The sequence below is a fragment of the Phyllostomus discolor genome, chromosome 6, assembly GCF_004126475.2.
Source record: "Phyllostomus discolor isolate MPI-MPIP mPhyDis1 chromosome 6, mPhyDis1.pri.v3, whole genome shotgun sequence".
NCBI classification, from domain to species: Eukaryota; Metazoa; Chordata; class Mammalia; order Chiroptera; family Phyllostomidae; genus Phyllostomus; species Phyllostomus discolor.
Window position 1 is genome coordinate 110,001,137 of NC_040908.2, and position 13,852 is coordinate 110,014,988.

General features: G+C 39.9%; 1 protein-coding gene across 1 annotated transcript in view; it reads left to right on the forward strand.

The window, feature by feature from the left end:
• Positions 1-1,055: 1,055 nt before the first annotated feature.
• The window catches only part of PICALM (phosphatidylinositol binding clathrin assembly protein), a 121,384-nt gene continuing 108,587 nt past the window's right edge, over positions 1,056-13,852 (forward strand). Inside the window, 1 exon segment of the mRNA XM_028516644.2 lies at positions 1,056-1,530. Within this exon segment, the coding sequence (XP_028372445.1) occupies positions 1,401-1,530 (130 nt within the window). The 5' untranslated portion in view covers positions 1,056-1,400.

The following is a 13,852-nucleotide window of genomic DNA, read 5'->3' on the forward strand; positions in this document are numbered from 1 at the left end:
GAAATAGATCTGTATCTCATAGAAGATTCATAGGATGTCACGATTCCTCTGAAATGTCTCCAGGGTCGTGTCAATGTCTTCTTTCCCTAAAAAATCTGGTTTACACAAGAGAAAAGGGGAGAAAGATTAAATAAACCAGGGGAGATGGCAGATAGTGATGTCTGTTTTTGAATGGGACTTCTCACTTCCTTCTGTGGTCTGGATCTTTAATCACCGCCATCAGTTAACCTTACAGGGTTAAAGCTAATCTGTGGTTGACATCATCCTACTTCTTCCTTTTCCAAATTCCAGTGAAACTATGTGTTTCCTGTCCTGTTTGACGCCCTAGAGAAAGAATAGTGGCTGGTTAGTATTCTAAATTTAGACAGGCAGCAACGTGTCGAGTTTTCAGAGACAAACAAAAACAGGTGACATTTCCAAGCCGCCCAAGTAAAGGGGAAGAAAACCCAACCCTCCTGGAGTTGTTAGTAAGCTGGGAGCGCTTCTATAGGGAGAGGCCTGGGGCAGGCTCAGAAAATGGGTCCACTGCAGTCCATTTCCTTTTCCTTAGGCAGGAGGATGGCCTGGAGGTGGGGGTGCATTCCTTAACACATTCCTGATTATGCTAGGGAAGCCTGGGAAACCAGAAGTCTAACATCTCCTTCCTTCCGAGGTGCTATGAAGGCAGCTGCACCTCCTCTTTGTCAAGATACTGGTTTCAACCATAGCCACTAGGACAACCTTGCAGTGGAGTAGGAAAGGGGAGTGGCCGACCCCCAGAGCAGCGAACTCCACGCCCCTCCCCCCGCCCTGCCCCGCCCCCTCTCTGTGACCCCAGCGGACTCATCCTCCGGCGACTTGTTGGCAAAGAGTATCACGTGACGCGGCCGGCCCCGCACTCCCCGCCCCCCGCCTCGGGCGGCCCTCTTGTTGCGCCCGCGGGGCGGGTTCCAGCACGTTACAAGCGGGCACCGCCCCGCTCTTCCCTCGCTGAGCGAGGGAGGGCGGGCGTCTAAAAGGAAAGAGAAGGAAAAGGGGCGGGAGAAGGAGGAGGGGCGGGACTCGAGTCACGTGACGCGGGGCAGCCCGGAAAGCTCCGAGGTGGAGCCTGGCGCCGCCATTTTCCTGCAGCTGCCTGTCCCTCTTACTCTGCCGGGCTCCAGCTGACCAGGGGAGGGGTGGGCTGAAGTGAGGCGGGGGCTGGGGAGCACCCGGCACCGTGCCTGACCCCGCGGGTGACACGAACCGGTTCTTTCCGGCCTGGGTGGCAGCGCGCGGCCTTGAGCCCCGCCCCAGGCCGGCGGGCGGAGAAGGAGCCGGTGAGGGTAGGGGGTGCGGTGGGGGGTGGGGGTCCTCCGGCGCTTGGGGGTCCCAGTCCCCGCCGGCTGCGGAACGGGAAGGGTGGCGGAAAAGCCGCAGAGATGTCCGGCCAGAGCTTGACGGACCGTATCACCGCTGCCCAGCACAGTGTCACAGGCTCTGCCGTATCCAAGACAGTATGCAAGGCCACGACCCACGAGATCATGGGGCCCAAGAAAAAGCACCTGGACTGTGAGTGAAGCCGACGGCGGCGCCGCGACTCGTGTCTTTCTCTCCATCTCATTTCTTACCCCTGTTTTAGCTGCCTTTCCCCTCCCTGCGTCTTGTCTGGCACGGCGGGTCCTGAGCTTATTGGAGCTGTATTTTCCTTCCATTACACCTGCCTTCAAGGTTTCCGTTCCCTGTCTAAAAATCCCTGACAAGCCACTCCCCTCCGGGTTCCTAGGGGACCCTAGCTTCTCTGACCGTGCGCCACGGTGCCCCAACGTGCCTCGCCACCTGGCCTCTCACCTCCTTGCTTACTCCGTGTACTGCAGGCTTCCCTTTCATCCCACCCTAGTTGCCCTTTCCTGAGCGTCTCCCCGCTTGCTCCCGGTCTCACCGTCCCATTGTTTCCCATTAGCCTTCTTCGGGTTTCCGTAAACGCCTGCTGGCTTGAACCCGTATCCCTTTTTCTTCTCAACCCTGAGGGCTGCCTCCCTTCAAGGGATTCCCACTTCGTTTGGTCCAGTAGCCTCTTCTGTCCCTTCCTGGGTTGCTCTCCCACCTTTGCAACCCACACTTGTGTTACTTTGCCTCTGTAGTTTCAGTTAAATTTCTCCGTCTCCTTTATTTTAAATATCATGCTCAATACCCGACTTTAATACCAGGTTACTTTCTTCGTTGAGGTGGAAATAAAGGGATTCCGTTTGGTTTAGGGAAAGCTTTGTGGAAAGTTGGGATTTTTAATTGCCTCTGGTGGAATTTAATCATTGTATTTTCCTTTTTTTGGATTGGAGTAAGTTGTGAATGTCAGGCAACCCCCTCCCCCCGTCCCCCCCCCCCCCCCCCGCCTGTGTGTGTGTGTGTGTGTGTGTGTGTTTCTGTGTGTGTTTCTGTGTGTGTGTGCGCGCGCGCTAATGGGGATATGGGAAAAGGTTTGCTAATACCGGTATCGATTCCTGGAACTGTTAAACCTGGCAGCTTGAATTTAGGGGCTTGAGTATGAAGCAGACTTTTGGAATTCAAAATGGATTAATAGTCAAACCTACAAATAACATACATGTCTTTAAAAACTGATAAAAATATTTGATGATATTTGAGCTTGGACTTCATTTTAATTTTATACTAGGTATCTTTTGGGGGACTAGCCTTCCTTACGCGGCGTAATATATCTCCATTCACTAACTTACGTACAACCACTAGACCTAACTCCTCCCAACTTTTTCCAAACCTGGAAGCTACCTGTAATATCCTCCTTTTTCTTTCCACTCCTTTACGTCATGGTACAAAGCTCAGTGGATTACTCAAGCTTTGACTCAGTGGAGTTTTGACCTGAAACTTTTGGGGGCAAAATAGGGAAATAGGTGCTATGAGAAGTTCCTTTTTTACTACCCTGACTGACTTAATCCTGCATGAAAGTTACTTTGCTTTACTGATTGAAGCAAGAGTGTGCATGTCCTTAAAGGAAATTTACTGACAGGAGTACCGTTTTGATTTCTTATTTGGACTTTGGCTGTAAGGCTTGAACTTAAAAAAAAATGTACAAAATGTGAATTCTTCCAAGAATACTTTGCTCATGAAGTACTGCTAAAACAAGTTATTGCTACAGACAAACCCATTATTCATTGTAACTGGTTCCTTTGCTGGAAAAGTAAAAAAATACATGTATCATTACAGCTTGGTTCTTTTCTGTGGTGCACAAGTCATGCAAGCTGCTTTTTAACTATCAGTCCTTGCCTGTGTAGAGAATGCAGACTATATTTAAATGGTGACATTGTAATACACAATTTAATTAAAAAGCAGTGAAACTGTAAGTGATTTCTTTTTATTATCTGATATTTGGAGTAGACATTTGTACTGTTTGTATCTCTTAAAATGACTACTTGGCTTGCTCTACCCAACCTTACGGTATGCTGTAACACTGTGTTAATTCTTTTATTGTTTTTTATTTTTCTTTTTAGTGATGGGGATGTGAAGAAATTACTTGTAACTGTGAACTATGTATTGTCCTCTTCCCTTCAAAATAATAAATTATAACAGGAATAGATAAAGCTTTTAAAGGTTCTTATAAAGGTTTTTTGTCATTTCAAATTTAGCAGTTCCTTTAAATATATTGCTAAGAAGGTTAGAAAAATAGACTAGGTAAGGTTAGGATGGTGATACTTACTTGGGGATTTATGAATGTTAACCTTTCCTCTTGTAATAGAAGCTATTGCAGATGCTAGTTGGGATTAAGTTTGTAGGGTACTCTCATGTTTGTAGTTCTTTTTCTCTACCACTTGTGTTTATAAACTCCCACTTATTTGGAACTTGAGTATTACTGGTAATGTTTGATTTTTTCAAAAAAATTTCATATAAATAAGGATCCCCTACTGTTATTTCTTCTCAGTGAGGTTTTTAAAATATAGTGATAATATTTTTCCTACGTTGTTTAAAATGCATTTCTAGCCAGTTTTCACTAATGAAATAACTTTTAGTCAACCAGTGAGTGGTTTTTCTAAACACCTTTCATATACACTTTAATGTACTTTGAGAAAATTGAAAAGGCTATCACAGTTCTGGGTCTTGACACCATGCATTTTAGGTTTTAATGTCGGGATGATTTTTCCTCTTACAGGAAGTTTTCTTTCTTGTGAAAGCTGAGTTTTGTTGCATCTTTCAATGTCTGCCCAAACTATTGCCTACTTCCTTGAACCTAATGAAAACTATTTCATTATTTATTTATTTTAATAGTGTCATTTTTTAGATGTTTTTAACAAAAAGATGCTTAGGACTTTTCCCCTCTTAGACTTTAGAGTGTGGGTGTAGTTCTATGTTCTTCCCTAAGATCTTTCATATTGGGAAGTGATTATTATAATTGATGAATTAAGGGCTTAATTGATGCTGTATTTTACAAGGTCTGTCTGGGAAGCATACAGCAATGTATTATGCAAAAGAGAGACATTTATTGAAGAAGATAAAAGAGAAAAGAAACACTGCGCATAGGACAATGATGTCTCAGTCTCCTTCAAAGTAGGCGCCTTGGGATCTCACACAGTTCTCCCACTTGCCATCAGTGGCCCCGTTGTATTTTCCTGAGTCTCATTAAGGGTCTGAAATCTCTTCCCTTTCAAAGGTGATTTTAGATTTGGGAAAAGCCAGAAGTCGAAGGGTGCCAAATCTGGGCTGTAGAGTGGCTGAGTTACCTGGGTGATTTGATGTTTTGCTAAAAAACTGCACCAGATATAGTGTTGGCATGATAAAGCTGCCTGCCAATCACCAGTTGCCCATAGTTGTGGCCTTTTGAATCATCTGAGTAGTTTCTGTGGAGGAATGCTCAAGCTTAATGCAAAATTTGATGCAGATTCATTGCTCTACTTGCTTGGTCATTTTGAATGTGGTGGCCACACAGTACATATGCTCACTCACCAGCGTCCTCAGCTCCCGCTGACTAGTACAGTGAAGTTGTAATGGTTCACACATGAGCATTCCAGCCCATTCTCTTTGGCTGCCAGGTTACATTGATGTCACACAAACTGTTCTCGTTTTATTAACAATGGTCATATACTTGCTTAAGAAAGATCGTTTGCTTTGCTTATAGGTGTCAATAGATAGTAGTGTTACTTAGTGTGACTCTAGTATGAATAGAGTTGTCAGACTTGAAACATACTTGTAAAAATGAGCATGATTGAACATGATTTACATTTAAGTCCAGGGCTCTTGTGGCCATGATCAAAGTAGAAGACTAGCAGCCCACAAGAGTTCAAACATAAATTTTAAGGACTTCAATTTGCCAGGAACTTATTAACCATTATCTAATTTAACCTTGTCAATTGTGGGAGAGGCAAACTGTGTGTATAGAAAGTAGTCTCTAACTCCATTTAAAGAAGGCATAGAATGCTTAAAACATCCATAATGATCGAAGTATAGACAAGCACAATTTTTAAATTTATAAATTCTTAGTTAAAAAATTTTTATTTAACAACCTTTAGTCTTATTTTTTATATGAATAATCTTCTTTATATTTAATTTACTGTCCTTGGGCACTTACATTGTGACATGTTTCACTGGAATGTAACATTTACGTTAATGACTATAATGGCTTCACTTTTTTAACCATATATTTCCCAATTAATATTCAGGAATGTCATTCATGCTACCATCTACCTTATATTCTCTATGACAAAATCATATTCTTATTAAACATCTGTTATAAAGGTGGCAAACACAAGGCCGGTGGGCCAAATCCAGCCCTCCACCTTGTATTATTCAGCCCATCACCTTGTTTCTACCCAGTGGCAGCACTCAGCTCCTTGCCCCTAGTTAAGGAGTAGTTACATTTATACAGTCCTAAAATTACTTTTGGCCCTTTGAAAGCAGCCACATGGCTGATGTGGCCCCCAGTGAAAATAGTTTGACAACCCTGATTTATTATAATCATATCTCTGTGGTAGATACAGAATAGGTATGTGTGTGGATCTAGCCCTACCTAATTTTAATTGTGGAATTTTTTTTTTCAAAAGTAAGTGTTTGTGGTCTTTTGAATATATGCAAGATGAATTGTATTTAAATTAGTGGCTTGCGTAACCATTGAAGATACATAGAAAAAAATACAATAAAATTAGAAAACAAAAAAAATTATTTTTTACAAGTATTTATTTTTCACAAGTATTTATTTAAAAAAGGAAAATATAAGATATTGAAATGTACATGGACTTCCGGCAAGAAGGAGGAATAGGTGGATGCACCGTACCTCCTCGCACAACCAAGATTAGAACAACAGTAATTTACAAACAGAATAACACCCAGAACTGACAGAGGATTTATCAGAATGGAAGTCGGACAGCCAAGAAGTTGAAGTAGACCCATACATCCAGACTGGTAGGAGAATACGAGCCGGGTGGGTGCGCGGCTGGCGTGGGTCGGTGGCGCCCGGAGGTTGGGGAAAATTTGGCGTGACAGCCATCCGGGGCGCAAGAACGCAGCGGTGATCCCTGAGTATGCAAGCTGCGGCTGGCGGACCCAGTGAGGCGGCAGTTGTGGACCAGGGCAGAGCTCGCAGCCCAGGATCCCAGAGAAGGGTCTGAGCCCAGGAGAATGGAACTATTGCCATTGTTCCCTCCCGTCCCCGCTCCCGCCTCCACATATAACGTCACAATCTAGCGACTGGGGTGCCCAGCCCTGGTGAACACCTAAGGCTCTGCCCCCCACCGTAACAAGAGCAACTAGACCGGAAAAAAAAAAGAGAGACAGGGGAAAAATATGTTTTCAACAGAGCAGATGAGTCCCCCAGGACTCATCCTTTTGAGAGACCAAGAAATAGCCAATCTATCAGATGCACAGTTCAAAACACTGGTGATCAGAAAGCTTATGGAATTGGTTGATTTTGGGCGCAAATTAGATGAAAAGATGCAGGTTACCATAAAAGAGATGCAGGAAGATATACGGAGGAGAGCCAATAGTAAAGGAAGGAAACTGAGTCTCAAAACAATACAGTGGACCAGAAGGAAGATAGAATCAACCAAGCAGGAAAGCATAATGAAATAAGAATTCAAAAAAACGAGAAGAAGCTTAAGAGCATCCAGGACACCTTTAAATGTTCCAACATCCGAATTATAGGGGTACCAGAAGGGGAAGGGGAAAAGCAACAAAATGAGCATGTATTTGAACAAATAATAAAGGAGAACTTCCCCAATCTGGCAAAAGAAATAGTCTTCCAAGAAATCCAAGAAGCTCAGAGAACCCCAAAGAAGTTGGACCCAAGAAGAAACACACCAAGGCACATCATAATTACATTAGTCAAGGTAAAAACGAAGGAGAGAATCCTAGAAGCAGCAAGAGATAAGGGGACAGTCACCTACAAAGGAGTTCCCATCAGACTGTCAGCTGATTTCTCCAAAGAGACCTTACAGGCAAGAAGGGGCTGGAAAGAAATATTCCAAGTTATGAAAGACAAGGACCTATATCCAGCAAAGCTCTCATTTAGAATGGAAGGGCAGATAAAGTGCTTTTCACATAAGGTCAAGTTAAAGGAGTTCATTACCAAGCCCTTGTTTTATGAAATGCTAAAGGGACTTATCTAAGAAAAGAAGATAAAGAAAAAACATGTATAGTAAAAGGACAGCAAACTCACAATTATTAGCAGCCACACCTAAAGCAAAACCAAAAGAAACTAAGTAAACAACTAGAACAGGAACAGAACCACAGAAATGGAGGTCACATGGAGGGTTAGCAACAGGGAGGTGGGAGGAGGAGAGAGGGTGAAAAAGTATAGAGATTAAGTAGCATAGAATGTAGGTTGAAAATAGATAGGGGGAGGGCAAGAATAGTACGGGAAATGTAGAAGCTAAAAAACTCATGACACATGGACATGAACTAAAGGGGGGGAATGTGGGTGGGAGAGGGGGTACAGGGGGGAGGGGAGAGAAGGGGGAAATGGGACAACTGTAATAGCATAATCAATAAAATATATTAAAAAGAAGAAATATACTTGAAGTAATTACCTTTTTAAGCAGATGCCTTGATTTCTAATGTCTTAAGGATATCCAGTGGTTGCTTTGTGTGCATATTGTCAAGAAAGTATTCGGTAACCAGGACTTGATTTGCAAGAAGATGCATTTGAGGAAGATATTTATTATCATTATTTGACCTATTCTGTCATTTAGTTTTTAATAGTTCTGAAATACAGAAAATGGTGATGGAGTCAATGAAGGTGCTAAGGTCACTCCAGTGAAGGTGGAGTCAATGATAAGATTTGATTACATCAAATGACATATGTCATTTGCCTGAGATATGTAGAACTCCATAAATGTAAAGTGTTTTTCTCCTTGATATATCTAATTATATTTCTGAATAATTACTTTAAAAGAGAAACTCTGAAGAGAACCTGACGTAGCCATTTTGGTACCTGTCTAATTTATAGTTAGCAAATTCTAAAATATATCTTTGTGAAGTAATTAGGCTTCACTGGTGGACTTGTGTTAAGAAATACTATCAGATTAAGAGGGTTCCAGCCAAGATGGAGGTATAGGTAGATAAGCTTGGCCTCCTTGCACAACCAAAAGAAGGGAACAACCAATTTAAAAACAGAAAACAACCAGAACTGCCAGAAAATCGACTTGTATGTAAGTCAAACAAGCAAGCAGTTAAATAAGAAACATTCATCCAGACTGGTAGGAGGGGCAGAAATGGGCAGCTGGGGCAGAGAAGATGCATGGTGAGGCAGCGGCTGGTGGTCTGGGTGATCCCACATTGCAAGAAGATGAACTGGGAAGAACAACTTAGGAATGAGACAGACTGCACAAACCAGGGTTCCAGCACTGGCTAAAGCCTCAGAACGTCCAGCTGTAAAAATCTGTAGGGGTTGTGACAACAGGAGAAACTGCAGTCTCTTGAAAGCAGGGTGAGAGCTGCGCAAGCAGCGTTGTTCCCTCTCTGACCTCCCCCACATGCAGAACCACCACCTAGAGAAGTGAGTCGTCCGCCCTGACGAATACCCAAGGCTCTGCCCCTTACAATGTGACAGACGCACTGACACAAAGAAATATGGTCCAAATGACAAAACAGATCAAAACTCCAGAAAAAGAACTAAGTGGCGAGGAGATAGCAAACCTATCAGATGCAGAGTTCAAAACACTGGTAATAAGGATGCTCACAGAAATGATTGAGTATCGACGAAAATAGGGGAAGAAGTGAAGGCTATGCAGTGAAATAAAGAAAAATATACAGGGAACCAACAGTGAAAGGAAGGAAAATGGGACTCAAATCGGTGATTTGGAACAAAAGTAAGAAATAAACATTCAACTGGAACAATAAAGAAACAAGAATTCAAAAAAAAATGAGGAGAGGTTGAGGAACATGTGGGACAACTTTAAACTTTCTAACATCCAAGTCATAGGCGTGCCAGAAGGAGAGGAGGAATAGCAAGAAATTGAAAACTTACTTGAAAAAGTAAAGAAAACTTCCCCAATGAGACAAAGGAAATAGGCATACAAGTCCAGGATGCTCAGAGAGTCACAAACAACTTGGACCCAAACAAGAACACACCAAGACACATCATAATTAAATTGTCAAAGATTGAAGATGAGAAGAGAACCTTAAAAGGAGGAAGAGAAAAGAACACACCAAGGCACATCAACCTTAAATTACCCAAGATGAAAGACAAAGAGAAAATCCTAAGAGCAGCAAGAGATAAGGAGACAGTTAACCTACAAAGGAGTTCCCGTAAGACTGTCAGCTGATTTCTCAAAAGAAACCTTACCGGCAAGAAGGGGCTAGAAAGGAGTATTCAAAGTCATGAAAAGCAAGAACCTACACCTGGGTTACTCTATCCAGCAAAGCTATCATTTAGAATGGAAGGGCAGGTAAAGTGCTTCCCAGATAAAATCAAGTTAAAGGAGTTTATCATCACCAAGCCCTTATTATATGAAATGTTAAAGGGACTTACCTAAAAAATAGAAGATCAAAAACAATGAACAATAAAATGACAACAAACGCACAACTATCAACAGCAGATCCTAAAATAACAAAATCTGAGCAAACAACTAGAATAGGAATAGAATCATGGAAATGGAGATCACATGGATGGTTATCAGCGGGGAGGGGGGAAAAGGTACAGGGAATAAGAAGCATAAAGGGAAGGTACAAAATAGACATGGGGAGGTTAAGAATAGTATGGGAAATGGAGAAGCTAAAGAACTAATATGTACAACCCATGGACATGAACTAAGGGTAGGAGGATGTTTATGGGATGGGGGATATCAGAGGAAGAGGAATAAAGGGAAGAAAAAAATAGGACAACTGTAATAGCATAATTGATAAAATATACTTAAATACTATTAGACTTCACATTTTTTATTTTTGTAGCAATGCTTTTTATGTTTACTATATGTTTTATATATCTGAATCTCTGAATCATTTTTTAAGGTGTCTTTGAGTTTAATTTACAAGTACTGGGTGAAAAAATGAAACTTAACATGACTCGACTTTTTTGTTTTCATTTGATTTGTGAATCATTTGTATAAAATACTAGATATTTTAAAAGTATATTGTTAAAAATCCATTTTAATTGTCGGAATTGCTTTAAATTGTTTATTTTGAACCTGATTATCTTTTTGATATTTTATGTGAAATTTCACCATAACGCAGAGAAAGTCACTTCTGTTTTCTTTTCTTGTCTTCCAAAGTGCTTAATTCCATGATTTCTCCCTTAAGATCAAAGAAGAAAAATAAACTTAAGGGCTTCTTGGCAAGGTGTTAGAGCCCTACTGAGAAGAAGTAGGGTTACATTTTCGACTAAAGGCTTTTAGTATTTGCTGTTCCTTTTCTTTTTTGTGGCTGAAGTGGCATTTCCGTTACTTTGTGTTCTGTTTCAGTATGTTCCCAGTTAAGCTGCTTTATATATACATTTCTCTAGAGATTTGAAATTTTTGGATTTGACTTTTTAAAAATCTTGTATGTTTATTGTGCATATGGTTCTTTTCAAGGAGAAGAGTTTCTGGGCGATTAGATTTTACTAATGATATTCCTTTAAAAGGAAATTTTGATGAACCTAAATTTTTGTATGAAATATTTCAGAGTTGTAGTTTTCAGATTACCACGATAGTAAGGATTTCTTATTATATTGGAATGTAGTAGAAATACAGCTAGACTTTGTTCTTTATGCGTATACCTAGATTGATTTTATGTTTATTTAACAAATGTTTATTTGTGCTTATTTTGTGTGGGGTATTCAACCATACTGATCACTTTACATTTATTAACTAGCTTATTTCTTTCAGTAACTTTGTGTGAGAGATTTTATTATCACCATTTTACTAATTTGCCATGGTCACACAGCCAGAAAGAGGAGAATTGGGATTTCAACCTAGGTAGTCTAGCATCAGGTCTGTGCTTTCATTTTAGTATGACTTCTTATTTAGTACTTTTCTATTCCAAGAAATGAATAAACCATTTTCATTTATTCATGGCAGTGCCTTAAAGTGTGGTCCTAGGACTCCTGGGAGTCTCCAAAGCTTTTTCACTATATTTTGAGTTAAAAACTAAGTATATTTATATACTGAGATATTATTTGCCTTTTCTATTTTCATTCTTTCATGAGTGTACAGTAGTGTTTTCCAGAGGCTGTGTGGTATGATATTGCAACAGATTGGATGCAGTAGCAGATAATGAAAATCAAACTGTTTCCCATTAAGCCAGATAATAAAGAGATTTGCAAATGTTCTAAATGACCTTATTCTGAATTTTTATTTTGGAAAATACAGTTATTTTCATGGGAAATATTAACATAGAGCTTTTAAAAATGAATTAATAAGTATTTTAAATTTTCTTAATCTCTAGTGGTAAATATCAATAGAGGAAAACCACATAACAAAAAATTTGGGGGGTCCTCAATTTTTAACATTGTGAAAGTCCCAAGACTAAAAAATGCAACTAAGGAAGAGCGTGTATTAGAGGGGAGAAGAGGATTCTTTGAGAGGAACTAGTTTTAAGATGTCCTTTAAATTCTCAGTAATTTTGGATTTGATTTGGTGATTTACAGTGACCCAACCATTGGAGGACTTTAAGCAGGAGATGTGGCATAATCCGTTGATTATGTCATACATTAAGTATATTGGAAAGAATGTGCTGTGTGACTTGGAAAGGGGACTACTGGAGGCAAAAAGAGTCTAACTTGAATGTCTTTTTTTTCCCCCTAAAAGGCTTCAATAAAACTTACCATTATTTGGGACTCTTGATTCATTTTTCCTTTCTCACTTTTTTTTTTTAACATCTTCAGTTACTTCTTTTCAGCCAAGCATGTTAGGTGTCTGTCAGTTGTCTCAATAAGTGCTTGATCCCTGAACTATTAGACTTTGCATGTACCATTTTTTTCAGCCTCAAAATTTCTATTTTGCATGTACCATTATTTATCCTCAAATATCTTCATCTCTCTCTGTCAGAACAGATCCATCCTTCCTTTAAATTAACTTGCTTTTGTTGACATTCATATTTATAGTAACCTCTTTCATTACTGAATAACTCCCACTGGTCTTATCATTCAAACATTATTGTCACTATTTAAAGTTTATAATTTTGTTTAACTGTAGTTAATATCATACTTTTATACATATTTTGGGTTCATGTATGCTTTTTCTGGAATAGGAACTATTCTCTTTGTACTGTTTTATATTCCTTCCCACGATACCTAATCAGTAATCCTGTGGGTGCTCAGTAAATATTGAATGATTACTTGTAATCTCCTTTCACAGCTCAGACTTTTCTATGAATAACTTACAGACCTTGCATAGAGATCTATTCTGACATTTAGTATTTTTATGGTGATTATCTTAGTTGTAATTACATGGCTACAAATATATATATGAAGTCAATTGGTAGCACTGATAAAAACATAAGTTGCTATGTCATTCATGAAACACATGTGGTATTAAGAGGTCTGGTTTTGCATAGCTTATTATGTAGTGTGTTCTAAAACATTGTTATAGCAAAAAAAGAAAAAATTGTTGGGGGGGGGTTGCAGATGTTCAGTTTGAAAACTATATTAAAATGAATGTTTTGAGGATATGTTCTAGAAAGTATTATAGAAATTAATTTTAAGAATTAAAAAAGGGTCCAGAAATAGATTTGAAATTTTTATCAGGGCTGCGTGCTTTTACAGCTTCAGGAGGTGCTTATCACATTGTAGTCTATGTGTATTGTGCCTCCAGAGAATAGATGTATGGCAGACTTAACTTTAGAGGTAAGGAGGGATAAAGTACATTTAATAGATAGTCAAAAGTAAAAGGGAAGAAGTGATCCTTAGAATGAAGCCTTACAAGTTTGAAGCAAGGGCTGGAGTGATAGTAGTGATAGTTGTGATAGTTGAAACACTAAACCTAGACCATTAGTTGATGCCAGGGGCTAGTGGGAATAGCCAAAAGTTTTCTCTGAACATTTGGAATTGCAGGTGATTTCTGAAAACATTCTGGTGTTTATAGTCATAAACTTACTACTTGGAACCAACCAAAGTATTGTAATTTTGCTCAGGGGACACATCTTCCAAGTAGTGGTTGAGGACCCTAGAAGTGCTTTCCAAACTTGTTTCACTAAAGGTTGCAGATATACTTTACATGTGACTTCATAGGGTGTACTCGGTTGCTATGTTTTAATGTACCTGTTTCTACTGATTAATTACATAATTAATAAGTATATTAATAATCAGGTAGTCTCATGTGACTATAAGCTCTAAGAACAAGGGTCTTGGTTTGTATCTTTTTTTTTTTTTTTAAAGGTTTTATTTATTTATTTTTGGAGAGGGAAGGGAGGGAGATAGAGAGAGAGACATCAGTGTGCGGTTGCTGGGCGTTATGGCCTGCAACCCAGGAATGTACCCTGG